This window comes from Lonchura striata, chromosome 23 (assembly GCF_050655825.1).
Source record: "Lonchura striata isolate lonStrDom1 chromosome 23, ASM5065582v1, whole genome shotgun sequence".
In the NCBI taxonomy this organism is placed as follows: Eukaryota; Metazoa; Chordata; class Aves; order Passeriformes; family Estrildidae; genus Lonchura; species Lonchura striata.
Genome location: NC_140725.1, coordinates 1,248,418 through 1,270,487, shown reverse-complemented (window position 1 = coordinate 1,270,487; position 22,070 = coordinate 1,248,418). Strand labels below are relative to the sequence as shown.

General features: G+C 50.5%; 4 protein-coding genes across 9 annotated transcripts; 2 read left to right on the top strand and 2 right to left on the bottom strand.

Annotated features, from left to right (window-relative positions):
- The first annotated feature begins 950 nt into the window (after window positions 1-950).
- On the top strand, window positions 951-4,575 carry SYF2 (SYF2 pre-mRNA splicing factor). Of its 3 annotated transcripts, none has more exons than XM_085559560.1 (8): window positions 951-1,041; window positions 1,120-1,236; window positions 1,688-1,813; window positions 2,064-2,181; window positions 3,061-3,151; window positions 3,776-3,874; window positions 3,953-4,138; window positions 4,252-4,575. In XM_085559560.1, exons 1-7 carry the CDS (start codon window positions 985-987, stop codon window positions 4,116-4,118), a joined length of 774 nt encoding a protein of 257 aa, XP_085415686.1. In that variant the 5' UTR covers window positions 951-984; the 3' UTR covers window positions 4,119-4,138; window positions 4,252-4,575. The 3 variants fall into 3 exon arrangements, with proteins under 3 accessions (XP_085415686.1, XP_085415688.1, XP_085415687.1); XM_085559562.1 differs by having other exon boundaries at window positions 3,953-4,144; window positions 4,308-4,575; XM_085559561.1 differs by having other exon boundaries at window positions 3,953-4,162; window positions 4,276-4,575.
- Window positions 4,576-5,139: 564 nt separating this feature from the next.
- On the bottom strand, window positions 5,140-9,684 carry RSRP1 (arginine and serine rich protein 1). 2 transcript variants are annotated; one of them, XM_021534966.4, is made up of 6 exons: window positions 9,507-9,684; window positions 9,356-9,411; window positions 7,686-8,234; window positions 7,239-7,393; window positions 6,022-6,105; window positions 5,140-5,661 (listed from the first exon to the last, which is right to left on the bottom strand). In XM_021534966.4, exons 1-6 carry the CDS (start codon window positions 9,575-9,577, stop codon window positions 5,476-5,478), a joined length of 1,101 nt encoding a protein of 366 aa, XP_021390641.3. In that variant the 5' UTR covers window positions 9,578-9,684; the 3' UTR covers window positions 5,140-5,475. The 2 variants fall into 2 exon arrangements, with proteins under 2 accessions (XP_021390641.3, XP_085415684.1); XM_085559558.1 differs by having other exon boundaries at window positions 5,525-5,661; window positions 5,954-6,105.
- A 125-nt stretch (window positions 9,685-9,809) lies between these two features.
- On the top strand, window positions 9,810-12,823 carry TMEM50A (transmembrane protein 50A). Of its 3 annotated transcripts, none has more exons than XM_021534963.3 (7): window positions 9,810-9,852; window positions 10,381-10,491; window positions 11,141-11,253; window positions 11,422-11,489; window positions 11,594-11,686; window positions 12,098-12,158; window positions 12,381-12,823. In XM_021534963.3, the coding sequence occupies exons 2-7, from the start codon at window positions 10,399-10,401 to the stop codon at window positions 12,424-12,426; spliced, it is 474 nt and encodes a 157-aa protein (XP_021390638.1). In that variant the 5' UTR covers window positions 9,810-9,852; window positions 10,381-10,398; the 3' UTR covers window positions 12,427-12,823. The 3 variants fall into 3 exon arrangements, with proteins under 3 accessions (XP_021390638.1, XP_021390639.2, XP_085415689.1); XM_021534964.3 differs by having other exon boundaries at window positions 9,810-9,899; XM_085559563.1 differs by having other exon boundaries at window positions 9,810-9,918.
- Window positions 12,380-20,500, bottom strand: LOC110472870 (RH-like protein). The gene is made up of 10 exons (XM_021534962.3): window positions 20,282-20,500; window positions 19,621-19,807; window positions 19,261-19,411; window positions 18,986-19,127; window positions 17,275-17,432; window positions 16,383-16,520; window positions 16,021-16,166; window positions 15,350-15,429; window positions 14,278-14,351; window positions 12,380-14,015 (listed from the first exon to the last, which is right to left on the bottom strand). Exons 1-10 carry the CDS (start codon window positions 20,415-20,417, stop codon window positions 13,989-13,991), a joined length of 1,239 nt encoding a protein of 412 aa, XP_021390637.3. The 5' UTR covers window positions 20,418-20,500; the 3' UTR covers window positions 12,380-13,988.
- Window positions 20,501-22,070: the final 1,570 nt, after the last annotated feature.

The following is a 22,070-nucleotide window of genomic DNA, read 5'->3' as shown; positions in this document are numbered from 1 at the left end:
ACCAAACCCTCTCCACATTTCCCCAAGGTTAATGACCACGCACAGATCTGTCCCCAATTAATTTTTAATAAGACCTGTCCCTAATTAGTTTCCCCAGCAGTTCAGATCCCCCATTTTGCTGGATTGATGGCATTATTACAAGTTTGACGGGGTCCTGGGCAAGTTTCAGGCCCAAATTCCTTTCTCGTGCCTGCCAAGGCTTTCCCAGGGGGATTTCGGCAGCCAGTGGGGCAAGATCCCTTTTTTGGTGATTTTTTATGCCTTTTTTGGTGCTTTTTTGATGATTTTTGATGCTTTTTTGGTGCCTTTTTTGGTGAAGGGCCGGGCTCAGCCACGGCTGGGGTTGCGCTTCCCTCTGCCGGGGCTGCTCTGCAATCCTGCTGTGAAAAATGCAGATTTTATGATTGGCTTTTCGCAAATATTACCATGAATATTATATATTTAATGTTAGAAAGTTATGCTGTATTAATTCTCTCAACCAGGGCTTGCTTTGCTCACAAGTTGCAACAAAACTTTATTTTAATTTATTATTTTATTTTATTTTATTTTATTTCATTTTATTTCATTTTATTTTATATTTCATTTCATTTCATTTTATCTTTTATTTTATTTTGTTTTATTTCATTTCATTTCATTTCATTTCATTTCATTTCATTTCATTTCATTTTATTTTATATTTAATTTTATTTCATTTTATATTTTATTTCATTTCATTTCATTTCATTTCATTTTATATTTAATTTTATTTTATTTAATTTTATTTTATTTAATTTTATTTTATTTTATTTTATTTTATTTTATTAATTTTCTGTAACGTCCCCATTTTGGGGCTCCCGAGGACAGCGGCGGCGGCACCACCCGCCCGCTAGGGGGCGCCCTGCAGGACGCGCCGGGAGCGCCGGAAGTACCAAGAGTACCGGACACCGGAAGTATCGGATACCGGAAGTACCGGATACCGGAAAGCGGAAGCGCGGGCGCGGTGCGATGGCGGCGGCGGTGTCGGCCCTCAGCAGCCTGGGGCTGCCCGAGGCCGGTGTCGGGGTGAGGCGGGGCCGGGATCGGTCGGCTCGGGGCTCCCGGCTCCTGCCGGCGCTCCTGGCTGAGTGCGGCTCGTTGCAGAGCGACGAGGAGGAGGAGGAGGAGGAGGAGGCGGCGGCAGAGCCCGGCCCGGCCGCGGCGGCGGAGCAGAGGCGGGAGGAGCGGCTGCGCCGGTTCCGGGAGCTCCACATGAAGCGGGTACGGGGGACGGCAGCGGGGCCGGCACCGAGCACGGCCGGGCTGCCGCTGGGCGACCTCCGGAGCTCCGTGCCAGCCCGGAGTGCTCTGCGGGGGTTCGGGGTGGCTTTGTCCCCGGGGGTTCGGGGCTTTGTTCCCCCGGGGGTTCGGGGCTTTGTCCCCGGGGGTTCGGGGCTTTGATGTGGGTTTGTTCCCCTGGGCGTTTGGGGCTGTTCTGTGGGGGTTTAGGGTTGTTCCATGGGGGTTTGGGGCTGTTCCATGCGGGTTTGGGGTGTTCCACGGGTGTTGGGGTTCATTCCAGGGGTGTTGGGGTTCATTCCATGTGGATTTGGGTTTGTTCCACAGATGCTGGGGTTCATTCCACGGGTGTTGGGGTTCACTCCCGGGTGTTGGGGTTCACTCCCCGGGCTTGCTCTCCCCTGCCCCATTTTGCTGCCCCGTTTGCCTGCAGCACGAGGCCTGCAAGCTGAACAGCCAGGAGGTGATGGAGGAGGACAAGAGGCTGAAGCTGCCCCCGAACTGGGAAGCCAAAAAAGCCCGGCTGGAGTGGGAGCTGCAGGTGCAGGAGAAGAAGAAGGTAAAGAACCCCCCAGGGTGGGCAGGGACACAGGGACACGCTGCTCAGAGCTCAGGCTGAGCTGTGGGGTAATTAACTGAGCCCTGATTGGCACCCCAAATCTGTGCTGGTTCCCTGGCACTGCTCAGGCTGGTTTCCCTGGAGCTGGGATTACCCAGGCTGGTTTCCCTGGAGCTGGGATTACCCAGGCTGGTTCCCTGGCACTGCCCAGGCTGGTTCCCTGGCACGGCTCTCCCTGCTGCTCCCACAGGAGTGCGCAGCCCGGGGTGAGGACTACGAGCGGGTGAAGCTGCTGGAGATCAGCGCCGAGGACGCCGAGAGGTGGGAGAGGAAGAAGAAGAAGAAAAACCCCGACCTGGGTTTCTCAGGTAATCCCTCAGCTCACCCACCTGGGCTGCTGCTGCTGCTGGGGTGGGAATGAAAATCATTTTATTGTTAGAAAGGCAAGGAATGATATTTTATTCATAAGTACGTTTGTCTTTTACAGAGAATATTGTGAACCCTAATTTTAGCGGTCTTAAAGTAAAAACATTTTATATTATTGGTGCACTATGAAGAGCACATGGTGGTAGAACATATCTAATAACAATATGAACAGAAAGAGAGATAATAGGTAAAATAATGCTATAAAATAGGTAAAATAATGCTGTAGAATAGGTAAAATAATGCTGTAAAATAGGTAAAATCATGCTATAAAATATAAAATAATGCTATAAAATAGGTAAAATCATGTTATAAAAATATAAAATAATGCTATAAAATATGTAAAACAATGCTACAAAATAGATAAAATAATGCTGTAAAATAGGTAAAATCATGTTATAAAAATATAAAATAATGCTATAAAATATGTAAAACAATGCTACAAAATAGATAAAGTAATGCTGTAAAATAGGTAAAATAATGGTATAAAAATATTAAATAATGCTGTAAAATAGGTAAAATCATGCTATAAAAATATAAAATAATGCTGTAAAATAGGTAAAATCATGCTATAAAAATATAAAATAATGCTATAAAATATGTAAAACAATGCTACAAAATAGATAAAATAATGCTGTAAAATAGGTAAAATAATGGTATAAAAATATTAAATAATGCTGTAAAATAGGTAAAATCATGCTATAAAAATATAAAATAATGCTGTAAAATAGGTAAAATCATGCAATAAAACCAGAAAACAGGTGAAGCATGCAGAGGGGCAGGTAAGGCCTGCAGGCAGGCCAGCAGACGCTGTCTCTCCCCAGACTACGCGGCGGCGCAGCTGCGCCAGTACCGGCGCCTGACCCGGCAGATCAAACCCGACCTGGAGCAGTACGAGCGGCTGAAGGAGCAGCAGTGAGTCCTGCTCCCCGCCCCGGGAATGAACCTCGTTAATTGCCCCTGCTTCGGGAGGGCTGCTGGGGTAATTAATGAGTTCATTTGCTGCTGAGCTGGAGGAAGTGCCCAAGCGCTTAGGTCACGTTTCAGTGCGTCACCAGGCACTTCTGGAGCAGGGTTGTAAGGACTGAGACTTGTCCAGTTTGAGCATTTCTGGGGGGTTCTGTGTCTCTCAGAGGCACCTGCTGGTCTCTCTGTTGGGTTTAGTACTGACATTTAATGTCATCTGACTCTGGGGTTCCCACAGCTGCGTGAGGTGTGGCAGTGGAACTCGGGCAGAAGCAGGGAAATCGCAAGGACACAGAGGGGCAGGACAAGGGATGAGGGGTTCCAAGTGAAAGAGGGGAGATTTAGGTTGGATATTGGGAAGAAATTGTTCCCTGTGAGGGTGGGGAAGCCCTGGCGGAGATTTCCCAGAGCAGCCGTGGCTGCTCCTGGATCCCTGGAAGCGTCCAAGGCCAGGCTGGATGGGTTTTGGAGCAATTTGGGGTGGTGGGAGGTGCAGGGCTGGGACTGGCTGGGCTTTAAGGTGCTCCCTGGGATTCCCAGGCGTGAACGTGCTGCCCCTTGCTCTGCCCACAGCGGGGACGCCCTGTACCCCACCTCGGACAGCCTCCTGCACGGCACCCACGTGCCCTCCAAGGAGGGCGTGGACAGGATGGTGGCAGACCTGGAGAAGCAGTGAGTACCGGGCAGAGAGGGGAGGGAGGGCAGGGCTGGGGGTGCTGCAGCCCCGGGCTCAGCCCCTGCTGCCCCCAGGATCGAGAAGAGGGACAAGTACAGCCGCAGGCGGCCCTACAACGACGACGCCGACATCGACTACATCAACGAGAGGAACGCCAAGTTCAACCAGAAGGCAGAGAGGTTCTACGGGAAATACACGGCCGAGATCAAACAGAACCTGGAGAGGGGCACGGCCGTGTGAGCCTGGCTCAGCTCAGCTCAGCGAGCCTGGGCTGTGTGAGCCTGGCTAAGCTCAGCTCAAACAGCCCAGGCCGTGTGAGCCTGGCTCAGCTCAGCGCTGTGAGCCTGGGCCGTGTGAGCCTGGCTCAGCTCAGCTCAAAGAGCCTGGGCCCTGTGAGCCTGGCACAGCTCAGCTCAGATCAAACTGAACCTGGGCTGTGTGAGCCTGGCTAAGCTCAGCTCAGCTCAAACAGCCTGGGCCCTGTGAGCCTGCCTGGCCCAGCTCTCTCCTGTCTCCTCTGTCACCATTTTCCATTGTAAATTGTATCCAAAGTAGATTTTTAGCTGTTGCTCTGTCAGCTCCGTGGTGTTTATTGTAGTGGACAATTTGCAGAATTCAGCTGTGAAGAGCTTTGGCTGCAGGAGGAGCCAGGTTCTGCCTGCTGTGCTCTAAATAAACTCTTTGGTCTAACTTGGGAGCTGTGTAGGTTCCACAGGTTTGTGTGCCAGCAGAATGAAGAGCAGAGTGATATTCCGGTGGAAAGGCAGCTCGCCCCTGTCCCTCAGGAATTCCAAGGTGGGATTCCCCCCCTGGCAGCAATTCCAAGGTGGGATTGCCCCTGTCCAGCCTCACCCACAGGGAGAGGATAAAACACAGGATCCTCCCCCCATTCAAGGGTCTCTGAAAGAAGCTTCCAGACATTAGCCCATTCCATTTATTTTACTAACAATTTGTTTATACAAAACCCAAGTTTTACCAATTACCCCCAAAATGCAAGAGCTCCTTGCCTTCCTGAACTTTCTCCTGCCCCTTTTCCCTTCCTGCCTCTCAGGGAGGCTGATCTAAAGCAAACCAGTAAAATAAACCCTGTAGTGACTGGGAATGGCCACGGTTCCTGGGGCAGGCAGCTGAAATCCCACACAATCCCCGCTCCAGAGAGCACCCAGGGAAGGAAGAGGCAGGACCCACGGCCAGAGTGAGCTGGGGAGTGCAAGGTAAACCCACAAATAACCACAGAAACTCGGGCCTAACACCTGACACAGCCAGTGCAAAACTAAACTTTATTCACTTGAAGTAAACAATTGCACAAGGTAAATCCAGGTGTTCAAAGAACAGCTACGCAACTATGGTTTAGAAAAAGTTACCCACCTGCAAGTTCTAGTCCAATAAAGCAATATAAAATATTTACAAATATACACAAGATTCCCATCTGTGGCTTCTGGATCTGTGTGCTCTCTCTATCTGAAAGAGAAACCTAAGATTCCAAAAATTAAGACCTCAAAATAAATACTCAGTATTAACAAGTCTTCAAGCCCATCAGAAATCTCCAAGTCTCTGCTGAGGGGTGCCCAGTGCTGCAGTCTGACAGTGCCTCCCCTCAGCGTGCCCGGAACAGGGAGCTTTTGGGTGAGAAGTTCAGGAATGTTTTCTTCTCCTTCTTGACAGGAACCCACTGCCCATAGGGGCTTCCCTTCCTGTCCTCCTCCCTGGCTGGAGAAACCACTGGCTCCTTAGCCACAGCGTGGCTCACTGGCTTCTGCAGGGCAGGCTTGGCCATTGTGTTCTGGGGAAAAAAAAAAAGACATTTCCTGTAAGAAAAGGTGCTGGAAGCAAGGGGTTTATCATATAAATCATATAAATGTTTTCTCTCCAGCTCCTGGAATACCTGATGCCTATACTAGGTATCAATCCCATGCACAAAACACAGGAGAAATCCCCACATCTTAAGTTTGCATTACTAAAACATGAAACTCGATATAAGCTGTGTTTTAAACTAGTTCTAGTTTTGAATTGTTCGGGTTGAAGGTGAACACTTATTTCCAACACACTGCTGAGGTGTATCCAGGTGCTCTTACCAACTCCTGCAGGGATATCATGAGCAAACATTAAATTCCTGTCGTTACTCAGGGATTCCATCACTCACATTAGGGCTGAAGGAAATGCTCCTCTGGATGGTTGCTCTCTCCATGCCAGCCTTGCTCACGTCCTCAGCTGCACTCCCGGGTTGCTAAAGAAGAGCAGACACAGCTTAAGAGGGGCTCCCTGGGGCAGGGCAGGAGTCAGAGCAGAGCTCTCTGGGACTGTTCCCTATTTCATCTGAAGTGGCTGTGAAGCCACAGCACAGCAGGGCTGAGCCCAGGCAGGGCAGAGCCCAGGCAGGGCTGGCAGCCTCTGCCCAGGGCAGCTGTGCCAGTGCCAGCCGAGCTGCTCCCGTGCCAATGGAGGCAGCTCCAGCCCAGCAGAGCCCAGAGAGGACCCAAGTCACAGCAGAAGCTGCCACAGCAGAGTGGTGACACTGCACACCCATCCTGCAGGGCTTTGGAGAACAACAGTAAACTTATCTGCAAGGGATGCAGGCCTCTTCTTCTGTACTCTCTCAACATCTGGAATATATTGCATATGTTTATGAAAGGGATGCCTGCACCGTTTGTGTCAAACCCTCAGCAAATTCACGTCCCTTTCCACGAGCAGCACCTGAGGCAGGCAGTGGCTGCCTGTATTTACTGTATTGTATTTACTGTGCCTCAGGGTAACACACCACGACAGAACCAAACTAAAATTCACTTTAAGCTGCTCCAGTTTCTCCCTCCCTTCAATTCACAGCAGCTACAGCCCACAAGTCCCTTAATTACCACCAGATTTTCTTCCTCATGTCTGGAACCATAGTCATGATTTCTATAAGACAGAAATAAAGTATGTAAAATGCATTGTGTGCTTGGGTATGGAATTTCTGGGAAACAGTTTGTTGCACATGAAAATCTTTTAACAGTTAAAAAAGGCAGAAAGATTTAACCTTAAAAAAAATAATCCCACACTATTCACTAGGTTTGGCAAGGATAGTCCTGGTTTTAGGTCAGAAAAGCATAAACTAGTGGAATTCATGGGAAATATCCCATGAGGAGAACAAGTCGAAGGAACAAGTCTCCTCCCCTTCCCCAGCTGTCCCTACTGGACACTCAGGGGATCAGCCACCTCAGAGAGGGCCTCTGCTGCCAGCTTAGGGCAAAGCCTCGAGGTTTCTGGACAAGTTTTTGTTCAGGAGTTTGAGCTCATAAAGCACAAGCTCCACAGCTGAACTACAGCACAGCCATGCAGACAAGTCTAAGAGGTGTTTACCTTGTCAGAACACTCCATACTTACCTCAGCTGACTCCGTGGCTTCCTCACGCGCCTGCTTCTCAGTTTTGATCTCCTTGGCAGGAGCAGAGATCTTCAGGCTCGCTGGCAGGACAATGTTGTCTGTTCCCAGAGCTTTGGCAGCATTGGCTTTTGCAATTTCCAGCAGTTCCCTCTTGTCTAGAAGAGGAAGGAAGAGAAAAAGTGCTTTGTGTCACATTAAAATCCACGTGCACCTACTCAAGCCTGAATCCTGCAGGTTTGACATCTATGCACTCATCATCTGGGACCGATCTCATCACAGCCTGCCCCCCTGTGCCAATTAACGTTCTGAAGAACAATCTTTATTAAAAAGCTGAGGTTTTTTTCACTTGTGCTTTTCAAACCAAGCAAGCCGAGGAGAACCCGCCTGGCTCAAACAAAGCCTCTTTGCGGGCTCTCGCAGCGAGAAGCCTCGCAGAGCCCCAAGTACCTTTTTCACTGAGGTGCAGAGGCGACCGGCTCCGCGAGCGCGTGCGGGAGCGGCTCCTCCAGCCCCGGTAGGCCTCGGGGTAGACGCTCCTCCCGAAGCCGTAGTAGCGGCGGCCCCGGGAGCGGGAGCGGCTGCGCGAGTAGGAGCGCCGGTAGCAGGCCCTGCCGCGGGACCAGGAGCGGGAGCGGCGCCGGCGGGGCCGGTAGCGCCGGGGCCGGTAGCGGCCGCGGTAGCGCCGGGAGCGCGAGCGGCTGCGCGAGTAGGAGCGGGAGCGGCGCCGCGAGCGCCGGGAGCCGTGCCGCCGGGAGCGGGACCGGGAGCGGGACCGGGAGCGGCTCCAGCTGCGCGAGGAGCGGCTGGAGGAGCTGCTGCTGGAGCGGGAGCTGCACGACGAGCGGCCCGAGGAGCGGCTGCAGCTGCGCCGGGACGAGTCGCCGTGGCCCGGCGAGCCCAGGCTCAGGTCGTCCATGAACTCCGTCACGGCGGCCGTCTGCCCTTTCTGCGCGCCCTCGGGTGTGGCTGCGGCTCTGCAGTGCCCCGTCTCTGTTCCTGTGGGGGGAGAGGGAAGGTCAGCGTTCATGGGCACTTCCTCAGCAACAACCAGGGATAATCCAGCAACCCCCGGCCATCTTCCAGTGACACTGAACACTGCAACTCCCTCTCCTGCAGTCAGCCACAAAACTGAAACACAAGGAATGCAACACCCCAACGACCCCCAGCCATCTTCCACTAACACTGAACACTGCAACTCCCTCTCCTGCAGGCAATCATAAAACTGAAATACAAGGAATGCAACACCCCAACGACCCCCAGCCATCTTCCACTAACACTGAACACTCGCCTGCAGTCAGCCACAAAACTGAAACACAAAGCTGTGTGAAAAAATAAAACTTTCAGTTTAAACCATGAGTAGTTCTGCATGGAATTTTGGAGAGAGGTCTGTGTGGGCTTTAAGTGTAATTCCTTGCTCAACACCTTTTTTTCCCTCTAAAAAATAGGAAAATCTTGACATTCTTGAAAAGAATTTTCCAGGTATTTTATCATCCTAAATACACAGGAGCCATTGCATCTATGATACAAAATAACCATTTGCTTTCCAGCCTAGTACACATTAAGTTTTTTGCTACAATTCCTCCTCGTTGGATACTCCAAAACGAAACTACCTTGTAACTGTAAGGCAGCTGAGATGTTGCCTGTATCTCGCTATGGAACTCGCGGCACACAGCTCCACACATCCCAGCAGCGCACTCAACAAGCTGCTGCTAAAAACGCTCCGTGCAAAAGCCGGGAGATGATCCAGCGGCCGTGACTCGCACAGGACACGGCACTTACGTCTCTAAATTAATAATTAAAATGGCTGTCCCTGGAGTGGCAGCCATTTTATGGCTACAAAGGTTACCCGCGGTAGGGATCTTATCACAAGACTTAAGCCCAGAGTTACGTAACCAGTTTAGGGCAGCTTGCTTGGACACGGAATTTCTATTTAGCGCTCGGCACAAAGAGAAGCTCGGCAACAAATCCAACCCGCGCACTGAAATCTCGTCAGAGGCGCTTCTCTAGCTGAAGTTTCACTGTTTTATCTGTTCGCCAGGAGCAAGGTCACGGAGCCGGGACAATAATCAGAGAAATGAAGCCCCGGGCCTGCCGAGCCCTCAGCGCCCCTCACTCACCGCTGGGCGCCGCCGGGCACGCCCCGCGCTGGTTCCCCTGCGGCACCTGCGCGCTCCTGCAACGAAATAAAAACCGTAAGAACCCACCGTGAGCGCCCCGCAGCCCTCAGCGCCACCGCCCTCTGCCCCCGGCCCCGGCCCGCCGCCTCACCGGCTCCAGCCCGCCGGGCTGCCCCCGCACGGGTCCTGAGGGGAGAGCCCCGCTTCGTGAGTCACGCCCATAGCGCCGGGCCCGCTGCGCCGGCCGCGATCGCCGACAGAACCGCGATAGAAGCGCGATAGAAGAGCGACAGAGCCGCCGCCGCCGCCGCCGCCGCCCGCCGCCGACTGAGGGCGGGCCCCGAACCTTCCAGAACGTCCCTCCCGTTACGCAACCCGCGCGCCCGCCGCGCACGCGCCGGCCCCGCCCCCCGCCGGGCGCCGGCCCCGCCCCGGCGCTCCTCGGGACGCGCCCGCGCTGCGCATGCGCGCGGCCGCCGCCGCCGCGTCCCGTGACGGTGCGCGGGGAGCGCGCGGGGAGCGCGCGGGGCCGGGGGCGCGCACGGTGCGGGGGATGCGCGGGGGTGCGCGGGGTGCGGGGACCGGGGTGCCAGAGATGCGCGGGGTGCTGGGACAGGGGTGCGGGGGATGCGCGGGGTGCGGGGGATGCGCGGGGTGCAGGGACCGGGGTGCCAGAGATGCGCGGGGTGCAGGGACCGGGGTGCGGGGGATGCGCGGGGTGCGGGGACCGGGGTGCCAGAGATGCGCGGGGTGCTGGGACAGGGGTGCGGGGGATGCGCGGGGTACAGGGACCGGGGTGCGGGGGATGCGCGGTGAGCGCCTCGCGGGGTGCGGGAGCGGGGTGGGGTGCGCGGATCGGGGGTGCGGGGGATGCGCGGGGTGCAGGGACCGGGGTGCGGGGGATGAGCGGTGAGCTCCTCGCGGGGTGCGGGAGCGGGATGCGGTGCGCGGATCGGGGGAGCGCCGGGTCCCCGCCGCGCTGCCGCGGTTCCCCGCGCGGACGGAGCTCCCGTTTCCTCCCGCAGTCGCCGGCAGGCAGAGCCATGTCCGGGTTCCTGGAGAGCCTGCGGTGCTCCGAGTGCGTGGACTGGGGCGAGAAGCGCAACACCATCGCCTCCGTGGCCGCGGGGGTGCTGGTACGGCCCCGCCCTGCTCGCGGTTTTGGGGGTCTTTGGGGCTTTTCTGTCACAAGATAAAAATTATGAGCGGTTTGGGAGGCTCTCCTTCCGCCGTACAAGTGGGAGGATGAGAGGGAACGGCCTCAAGGTGTGCCAGTGGGAGTTTAGGTTGGATAAAAGGGGGAATTTCTCCACTGAAATGGCCAGGCATGCTGGAGTCACTGCCCTGGGAATGTTTAAAAAACACGCGGATGTGGCATTTGGGGACACGGTTCAGTAGTGACCACGGTGGGTTGGAATGGATGCTTTTAGAGGCCACTCCCTGCTCAGCAATTCCAGGGAAAGGAAGAACAGGGATACATTGTCCCTATGTGTAGCAGCAGAGTTACTGACAAAACCTGGCCTGGTTTCCTCCGTCCGTTTTTTGTTTAAATTTCCCAGTTTTACCCAGGAAGTAACTGCTGGAGTGGGCAAACCCCTGGCTTTGCAGATCAAGCTGACTGCTTTGCAGATCAAACTTACAGCAAAACTGATGGTGTCACAGTTTAGTCTGGGTTGGAAACTGTACGGCTGTTTAAATATTTATGATGTTTTTCCAGAGCGATCTCACAGGCTGTGTCTGTATTTTAAGCTCTGTATTTTAAGCTCTTTCCCCCCCGCCCCCTAGTTTTTCACAGGCTGGTGGATCATCATCGATGCTGCTGTGAAATACCCTCAAGTGGAAGACTTCAACCATTCCTACCATGCCTGTGGGGTGATCGCCACCATCGCCTTCCTGATGTAAGGAATTCCCTGTCCCGCTCCCAGCAGAGCAGTGAGAGTGCAGAGGAGAGCTTTAATGCCACTTCTGTCCCCTTTAGTGCCCCTTCTGTCCCCTTCAATGCCCCTCTGTCCTCTTCAATGCCACTTTTGTCCCCTTTAAAGCCCCTCCTGTCCCCTTTTCCCCAGGATCAACGCCGTGTCCAACGGGCAGGTGCGAGGGGACAGCTACAGCGAGGGCTGCCTGGGCCAGACAGGTACCAGGGCTGGGCTCACACCCCTGTTTTGGGGTCCGTGGGGTGTGTGGGGTGTGTGGGGCCAGGTGCCCCAGAGGTACAGGACATCCCCCATCCCATTGCAGGGGCTCGGATCTGGCTCTTCATCGGCTTCATGATGGCTTTTGGGTCCCTCATTGCCTCCATGTGGATCCTTTTTGGGGGCTACGTGGTTAAAGGTAAGAGCTGACTCTATTTTTGGAAGTTTAAGGTGTTTTTAATGACTCATGGATTTTAGAGTTGGTATTTAGAGGGTTTCTAGGTAGGCCCAGTTTGAACATTTTGCCCTACTCACCACTCTGCCATATTATTACAGATATTGGGGTGGATTTGATCTAAGTACAAACTTCCTCTACAAACCCAGCTCTTGCCCAGCTGGGAACTCCATGGATGTAATTAAGCTGCTGCAGTTTTAAGGGAATAATTCCCTGGGTGAACAGTTATTCCCAGAATACAAATTACATTGCGATCCTGCAGATTGCTCCCAAAGCCTCTCTGCTAAATTGGCACAAGGGGAAATGACATGTCAGAAACGGGATATGCTTGAAAATTACTTTAAAAAAAGTTTTATGGGGATTTTTTTTTCTCAGAAAAACCAGTGGTGTACCCAGGAATAGCAGTGTTTTTCCAGAATGCATTCATCTTTTTTGGGTAAGACTGTCCTCTTTTATTTGTTTCCTATTTAATTTTAATGATAAAAAAACTGAAACTTGCTGTGATCTGGTTGGTCCTAAAGTCCTGTTTTGTAAGCAGACCTGTGTGAATAACCTGGGATCTGCCTGCACAGGAACTGGATTAACAAATCCCCATTGAAACCCTGTGTTTAAGCAAGAGGAATTTGATTTGTGGTGTCCCTTTGCTGTGTTTCCACAGGGGCCTGGTGTTCAAGTTTGGCCGCACAGAGGATTTGTGGCAGTGAACCCCCCTGGAGTGCCCTGGGCTTTAACTGCATCCCCCAAAGTTTTGTAAAACCATTTTGTAAACCTTCCATTGTGTCTGAAGAGAAATCAAGGAAAGCTGAAAGCACTAAATCCAGCTCTATTCCGGTTATTTTTTTTACTCTTGTACGTCCACTTCAGTGTTGTGGTGTTTTTGAGAAATGTAAAATTGCTACAAACAACAGTGGAGTCACTTTTCTAAAATGATGTTTGCTACAAATAAAAGGAAAGTGGAATATGGATGTATTTAACCAGCTCTTTCTATGATGTTATTTACAATCCAAGACTTACTAAAACTGCATTTAAGCAACCTTTTAACAGATATTTATTAAATATTTCCTATATCTGGGCAATATAACCATTTCTTCAATTTCAAAACCTGCTGGTGTCTGGCTTTTCTTGTGTAATTCAGAATTGTGGTGGTTTGGGATTTTTCTTCCCTGAACATTTCATTTATCCTGTGGTGATGAAGAGGAAGTGTCTGGGAAGTAAGAACTCACAGTTGTGTGCAGAAGGTTTGGGCAGCTGCTGAACTCCTGCTGGCTCTCTGGGAGCTGGGAACGAGGCAAACTGGCCCTTCCTCTGCACGCCTGCATTCCTTGGGAGCTGCCTCCCTCTGCAGCTGCAGGGATCTGCTCAGCAGGGAGTGAATGAGGCCAGGGAGCCTCAGCAAAGCACTCGGTCACGAGCTCCCCCATTCATTCCTCCCAGGCTGCTGAAGGAAGAGAAACAGCCACGTTTGCAATCTTTTACTGCTGCAAAGTTTTCTGTGTCAGCTGGTTTTGAAAGTAAGAGACACTGAGGATCACAATCCACTTAAAAAAAGGGTTCACTAGCAGAGAATCCTCTGTCCCCAGAGTCCCTGCACTTCCAAAATGCTGGCAGCACTGAGGGCCATCCCCTGTGCTGGGCCAGACACTGCCCTGAGCTCAGTTTGTGTTTTACACTTGGCAGCAAACCTCAGGGGTTCCAGGAACACCACCCACAGCTGAACTTTTGCCACCAGAACCTCCCAACATCCAGCCCCAGCCAGATTTTTCCAGGAGCTCAGGCTGGCAGGATGCAGAGTTCTGGCTCTGCTCCAGCTCACTCATCAAATCCTGGCCTGTCAAGGCCTTCAGCAGAATCACTTCAGCTTTTTTAAAAACCTGAGTACCTTGCTAGATAAGAAGAACTCCTTGAGAAATGACACTTTCAAATCCATCATTTTGCTTTGTAAACTCTGGAGCTAAAAATAGTTTAATGTTTCCAAGCACTTGGGTTGATAAGCCATGAATGCAGACAACTTTTTTGTGCATGTCTTCTAAAAAAGTATTTTAAGGTAAGGCAAACAAAGCAGAAAAGCTGAAGTTTGCATCTGTGAATTCACACTCTATCTTTCAAGAATAACTGGAACAGTTTACTTTTTGAGTGTCCATTGGGGTGGCTTTTGTGGGCCTGGGAATTGGTATTTCAGTGCTCTTTGAACTCATCATAGCTGTTCAGTTTTTCTGGTGATAAAGAGGAAAATCTTATCTTGGTCCTGTCAGCTGAAATCCTCCACTCAAAATCCAACAGACAAGTGGGGAAACTGTGAACACAAACATTCTGGTATCAGAACATATCAAATCATCACAGGAAAACCCCTCAAAACAGTGGAAAAGCTGGTTAAAAGCTTATTTTCACAGCCTCACATCAGCATCTAAGGGTGCCCAAGGACTGTGCATCAAAATGTGCTGGGAAAAGGAATAACCCTTTATTTCCCCATATTTTTAATTCAAATATCTGGAGTTCTTTATCAAAATGCTAAATGAAGTCCCCCACAGTGAATCTGAAATAATTTTGAAACTCACCTCCCAGTAAAACTGGTCATCAAAGTACTTTGAGACATGCACTGCTTTCAGCAGTTTGATGTTTAAGATTAAACCTGTTGTTAAAGAGAGAGAGATGCAAAATAAACACCAGGGAAGGGGAGGATTTTGTGTAATAGGAGTTTCTTGGCAACATTTATCCAAATGTAATGGATCAAAACACAAATTCAGACCCAAATCCTCCAGCAGAGCCCCCCTGACCCAAGCTGGCCTTAAATACAAAAAGAGGCTTGCCAGGATCAAGGCTTGGGATACTAAAAATGAATTACTTTAGGTAAAACCCCATCAAACAGCTGCTAGATTATGAAAATACATCAAAATGACGAGTTTCTTGCATGAGAAGTGCCTGTGTATTATTTATCTGGTTTATCAGCACTGTTAGTTTGGGATCTCTGGATTTTTGAACAATTGGTTAAACACTGAATGTTTGGTTATTTCAGCTGGATGTTTTCTAAAGATCTATTTGTCCTCCATTACACTTAAGTAATGCAAAGGTTTAAATAAATTCAAACATTCAAAAAATCATTGTAGGGTGTGTTTCCCAGCAATTTTCATTGGCCATTTCTCTGTTGCTCCAGACAGAATTAGGGACTGGGGAAAACCAGCAGCTGCCACAAACCAGAGCATTCCATGGGAGCCACGTGAGTGCTGCTGCTCCCAAAGCAGCAAAAAGTCCCCCAAATCCCAAAATCTCCTGATCAAAGGGCTGCAGCTGGGCTGAAGCAGCTCCTGATGTTCCTGAAACTTTGCACATTTGCTCCAAATGGCCTAAAAAGTGACAAGACCCAGACTGGGGCATCTTCTGCCAATAAGACAACACCCAAAAGTGGAAGTATTTTCATCTTCACACCTCTGCTGTCTGCAGGTTGAAGGCAGCTGTTAAACCTGGGTTAAAATAAAACTTCAGCACTGAAAGAATGGTGCTGCTGGGTTATTTCTGTGCAAAACAGCTCTGGCTGGGAGGAGTCCCTGACACTCATGTTTCCATTTATTCCACAAGTGATTTACCCACAGAAACTTGCTCAAAGGAAACAAAGGATGTTTCAGTACTGACCTGTAATGAAACCTGTTATCAAGGCAGTGCTGATGGTCTGACAGAAGGCACCAATATAATAAAAGGCAGTGTAACCCAAACTGGAAAGCAAAATAAGTGTTTCAGCTTTTATTTAGTATTACCACTGTGAATGAATCTGCATCTATCAAAATCTCTCATAGAAGCTGTAATTCTCAAACCTGCAGCTGCAGTGAGATGTTTTAGGAACATACCAAAAGCCTAATGGAGATTTCAGCAGATTTATTTTGTCCACCTTTTTGGTATTAAAACTTCATTAAATTTGTTTCATTAAGAACGTGATGAGAAGTGTCAGGGCATTATTTCTACCTCCCTCCTAAGCTCCCCAAAACATCCCAGACCCTAAAGGGAGTCTTGGAGGGAGGCACATGTCAAGCCTTCATCTCCTGTATGTGCTGCATTTAACATGAACAAAAAGGGAAACAGAAAACAGGACCCAAGGCTGCTCAACTCTCAAATCAACTCTCAATTTCCTTTTTACTGACTTTTTTTTATTTTTTTTTTTTGTACTTCAGGGGTTATCTTGGGTTACCTGATAGAAAACAATGTATCTGTGATGCCATTCAGGCTCTCCGGATGTCTGACAACTCTTCTCAGGGCACACTGCAGTGCTGATTATTTCTCTTCATTATTTAATACAAGAATTGATGTACCTGGATAAATCATTCCATTGTGTCGCAATCCCATCTTCTACAACACGGAGAACAACAGCGGCCACAGCTCCAAGCACAGCAGGCAAACCAAAAGTGAAATGGACTCCAGAAGTATCCTGAAGCTTCAAAGCAGGATTAAAGCACCTCTGGGAAGAAGAAAAGGTTTCATTGACACCCAGAGTCACAAGTTGGTAATTGCAGACCTAGAGGATGAATTTGCTCCCACAAGCTGCAATCCTGCACTCTGCTCAAAACACCTCAGGTTTCCTAGTTTGGAAAAGAGGTTTCCCTTGAGGTATCCTGCATTGGAAAAAAACATTTACACAGCTTATCCAAGAACCATTTAGGGGTTTGAGCATTACCTGTAGACAGTGAGATCCCAGGATGGTGATGACACTGCCCAGCAGCCCCAAAATCATGGCAATCCAAGGGTGCTGGATGAGGTGTGCAGTGTAGCTGACAGCAACCCCTCCAGCCAGGGCTGCACTGCGGATATGAGCCTGGAAGGAACAACAGCAGGCACTCAGGGCACTTCTGACAAGGGCTTGTGGTGCTGCAACAAGGCTTTAAACTGAAAGAGGGAAGGTGCAGATTAAATATTGGGAAGGAATTGTTCCTGGGAGGGTGGGCAAGCCCTGGCACAGGGTGCCCAGAGCAGCTGTGGCTGCCCCTGGAAACCTGGAAGTGCCCAAGGCCAGGCTGGACAATGTTGCCCTGATTTTTAAAATTTAAGTTTTCTTTTATAGTTATTTTGAAAGTTTTAAAATTCTTTTAAATATTTTCTATGCCTTCTGATGTTTACATATTTCTACCGGACTTCTCACACACTGTTGGTGTAAATAATGATTGTTTTACCACCTTCTTTGTAAGAAGAGAGAATTAATGAACTCTTACATTGGCCAGTGTGGTTGGAGAGGTGGGAATTCCATCCTCCAATCCACAGTCACTTTTGTCTCTTTTTCTCTTTTGAACTTACCAAACTTCTGTGTACTCATTTCATGTCCAATAACAACAGGACAGGGTTTGGAGCACCCTGGGATGGTGGGATGTGTCCCTGCCCATGGCAGGGGGTGGAATGAGGTGATTTTTGATGCCCTTTCCCATCCAAACCCCTCTGTGAGGCTGTGACTGTCAGATACTTACTCCTGGACAAGGTTTCAGTTAACAGCTGTTGTATTTCCAGCACATTCCTGAGGGTACCAGAAAATCTCTTTGAACAGAAAAACCCCATGCAGGGTCTTCCCTCGTCCTTACCATTCTGAATTTGCCATCCTTGGAGGTCAGAGCAGACAACATGAAGGCAGCCACAGCACTCACTGCGAGGGCCAAGTAAGTGTTGAGCACTGCTTTCTTCTTGGAATCAGCCAGGATAGAATTGAAGCTTGGCCAGAACACCCAGACAAACACAGTGCCTTGGGGACAAGGACAAGAAAGCCTCAGGAGCTGCTCTGAACCACGGGGAACCCATCACTGCCTGTCTCTGGAGGGCTCCAGCTCACAGTGTGCATTCACTGTAATTCCCAAACCTTTCCCAAAGCACAGCCTCCTCTAAGATCACTCCCACTGAGGAGCTGTCCGTGTCACACCTCCATGACCACACTCTAACAGGAATGAAAACAGGTTCTTCTGCTTCCGTGCCCCTAATGGTGAGCGTCTGGGAGCGTCCCTGCCTGCAGCAAGTGCCCTGCCCGGCAGGATGCATTCTCCTCACCTGCAGCACTGCACAGAGCGGGCTCCAGCCAGCAGAGGGACGCCGGTGGCCTCAGAGCACCTCAGGCTGAGCCACCGCCCCGCGGGCTGGGCTGGGCACAGACTCCAGCAGCTCCCTGGGCTTTGCCAGCTGCTGTGTTTTGTTTCCAGCCCACCCCCATCACTGATGTTGTGTTCCCCACCCCACAGAGGTGCCAGACCCTTGTGCAATCCACCTGACAGGACATTTGATGTGTTCTTGTCCAAGACCCCTAACAAGTGACACAGGCATTGGCACTATGAGGCACAAAATCCAGTTTCCAGCAGCCCAAGCAGGCACTGATTTTGTACCAGCTTGTCTTGGCTCTGTCAAATCCAGTTTCCATTGCTAATATCCATGATTTCAGTGCACCAAGGCAGAGAAAGCCCTGTGTCAGACAGAAGAGGCCATTTCAGCAACTCTGAACTTAATGGCAGCACTGAGGATTTGTGAGATGATTCATCCTTTTGCCATTGATCAGGCAGTTAGTCAGTCATAAATATAGATATAAAATCCTCTGCAGCATTCTTACGAGTATGTGCTCAGCTCTGGAAATAAACAGCAAACAAGAACTCCAGGGACACAAAAGAGCAGCATTGAAGATTTGTATTCCCCAAACTGGGCAAAGACTGACTGAGACCCTGTGGACCCCTGCAGGAAGCTCTGGGTTCAGCTGGTGGCAGTTGCACTACAGAAGCTGTGATAATAAAGACACCAAATTGCTTCCATAACAAAAGGAATGCAAGTCCCAGACACTGAGCCTGTCCCTCCCCAGCTCCTCTTTGGTGGGCCTGCCTGTATCACACTCTCCACCCTTCACCAGGCTTTATCTTTTTACTTCTGTTACCAGCAGGGACTGCCCCTTTCTATCTCTGTGCACCACCTGGACAAGCAGCCTGAGCTCTGCTGAAATACAAGCGATGAGCTCAGCTCTGGCACACAGCCCCTCACCAGCAAGCCAAGGGGGACAGCTTGGCCAGGAAAGGGAGTGGTGAACCTGGAGAAAGAGCTGCTAACCTGGAGGAGCCTTTATGCCGAGGTGACAAAGCAAACTGAGCCCCAGCTGTGGCAGGAGTGGCCTCTTAGGAAAGGGGCCACTGTCACAAAGCAGGAAGCACAGCAGCAGTTCCTGTGCTTGGCTGCATTCAGAGCTGCATTTTGCATTTAAACCCCCAACCCTCCCCACGTTCTCCCTGCAATCCCTCTTCCAGCTGAGCCATTCCAGGCAGGACTCACCCAGCACTGAGAGCAGCTCTGACTTTGGGGTGCTCCTGTTCTTGTCCAGCCCTGGGGGAGGCTCAGGGAAGCGGGAGGTGAGTGCCAGACCAAAGTAGGCTCCAAAGAGGTGCACGTGCATCACGGTGAGGGGCTCTGGGACCTGTGCCAAGAGAATATTCACCATCCGTGGGCTGATCCAGGCCACACAAAGCCTTTGCTGCAGCTCCTGACTGAGCTGCTCCAAAGCTCCAGTGACATTTCCCCCCACAGATCTGCAAATCCCACCAGGGTACCTCCAGCAATGTTCTGTTGATGCATCTGCTCACGTAGAAAAAGATTAATTCCACCAGGGTCATCACAATTAACTGCACAGGATTGGCCTTGCCCAGGACTGCCCCAGTGGAGATGACCACAGCAGTTGTGCTCACCACAGCCTTTGCTAGACTGCAAGAAAGGAAAGAACAACTCAGGGTGACAGCAGGACCAATAAAAAGGAATAACACAGAACAATGCACTTGAAAAGCAAAAGCCCTCTAAAATGCCTGCAAATGTGACTCTGCCCATCCCTAGCAGGGCCCCACAAGGAGGCATTCACCTCCACAAGGAGCACTCAGCAGTTCTGCACTAGCCCAGCTCTAACATCAACTCATTACCTTTCCATACCAACTTGATTTTGCTGTCCCCTAATGAAAACTAATAAATCTTCTGCCAGCATAGAGCACTGGACACCCAGAACAACAAGAAAGAAGTTGAATCCAGTGCTGCTAAAGCCGTATCTCCTCAGAACCATCAGGAAGAAGCCAAATCCAAAAATCACCATGTGGGTGACATCTTGAAATGCTACAGGACAGAAAAGAACAAGACAGCAGTGAAATTATTGATGCAGACTTCTGGTTAAAAAAAATCAATTTAAAAATTCCAATTAACTAGGAAGCCTTCAGATAAAAAATTAAATGCCACTATTGTTTAGCACTTGCAAAGAATTTTGCAAAGAATTCCAGAGCTTTCTCTCTAATCTATAATCAGAGAAAAAATGCTCTTAATGCTGAATTTAATTTTACACAGTTATCTGAATGGATGCCACCAGATGGGGGGCCAAATGGTTGAAAAACCCAACAGAAAACTGACCAAAACTGCAATTTAGTCTTGGATCCCCATCACACCTGTGACACGAAGTCCCACCACTCCTGGCAAGTTCAAAAGCAATAAAACCATTCTGCTTCTCACCACCAGACCCTGCTGAGTCCCACCCCTGTGCAGGGCACAACAGCAGCAGGGATCCCCCCTCCTTTGCCAGCAGGGTGCCAGGCTTACCTGGGTAGGAGTTGGATGAGGCGTAGGTGTCACTAACACCTGGGAAGCCGAAGTAAGAGCGGGTGAGGAGCAGAGCTTGCAGCAGGAGGATCAGCCAGGGCACGCTGCAGCGGAAGCTCAGGTACCGGGAAGGCATCGTGCACTCTGCTACATGGAGCACCAACTCATCACTTGCTCCTTTTCCCCAGGAAAACCTCCCTGTGCCCTCACCCCAACAGCAAAGGAGGCGTGGGGGGCCAGCAATGAGGACTCAGCGAGAGATAAAAAGGCCCAGAGGCGTGAGCAGGGAGCAGCTCCTTATCTGCGCTGCGGCAGGAGCCCAAACTCTGCCCAGCTCACAGGGGCTGAGCCCACGGAGTGCCCGTGGACATGGCCATGGCCAGAGCCAGGGGCAGAGCCAGACCATGGCCACAGCCAGCCCTGCCCTGCCTCAGGACACCTCCCCGGGCCACTCCAGAGCTGGGGACCCAAAGGACAGGGACACCGTGACTCCACGAGCAGCACCATTGTTTGTTCACTTGGCCCCAAGTCCTGGCACAGAAAGGAGGGGAGGGTCCTGCTGAGACCCCAGGGTGACCGTCCCACAGCCAACCTCGTGTGGACGGAGCCAACCCAAGGCAGGGAATGGGGGAGCTCTGGGGATGCAGCAGCTCCTCTGCTGCTGTGCGATCAGCCTGTTGCACATCTGGCCGTGGGAACAGCTCCAGGGACATTTTAGGGATCCACTGCAAAAATCACAGGGTGTTTTGGCCAGGAAGGGACCTTAAAGCCATCTAGTGCCACCCCTGCCATGAACACGGCCACCTCCCAGGCTGCTCCAAGCCCTGTCCAACCTGCCCTTGGAGGGGATCCAGGGGCAGCCACAGCTCCCCTGGGCACCTGTGCCAGGGCCTCACCTCCTCTGAATAAAGAATTTCTTCTTAATATCCCCTCCAACCCTGCCCTCTGGCAGTCCCAAGCCACATAAAAACCCCTCTGCTCCCTTTGCAAGCCCCCTTTAGCACTGCAGGAGCGTTTGTCCCTTCTCAGTGCTCGCGGTGCCCTTTTGCCCAGGCAGTTCAGAGCAGAGCGCTGTAATTACACCTCAGGCTCGGCTCTGTCACAACGCCAGCAGCCTGAAACGTGCTCAGAAATAGGGATAAAGCCACCTGCTGGTGACAGGGACATTTATCAGGCAGAAATACAGGCAGAAAATTCACAGTTCAGCTTTAGGCCACCCCTGCTGCCAAGCCAGGCTGGAGGGCACAATAACAGTGTGGCATCTGTGCAAGGCTTGGATTTGTGGGGATGGCTTGAACCTGCCTCCCATCCAGTGTCAAACTGCTTTAATATCAAAGCACTTTAATATCAAAGCACTTTCCCAGCTTTTCTTTAAAGTTCTTCCCCACGAGGGTGAAGAGGCCTTGGCACAGGCTCCCCTTGTGAAAAACGCCAATCTCTTGGTTTTTAAAATTTTAAAATTTAATAATAATAAAATGGTTATAAAAATAGTAATACAATTAGAGTAATAAAATGTAGAGTTAGGACAATTACAAGACAATAAAAAGGAGAGAATGACGGACGTCCGGATGCTCTCGGACACGAAGTCATGAAAAGCATCCCTTGTGAACAAAGGAATAACCATAAAACAATACACTTGTTGCATATTCATATATCCTTCATGGTTTTGCGTACATTCTGTTTAAAACAAGAAACTCTGTCTGTTGTATGTCAACTATTTCCATTAATCCCCATGGCGTCTGAGCAAGGCCTGAAGAAATTAAGTTTCTTCTGATAAGAAAACCATAAA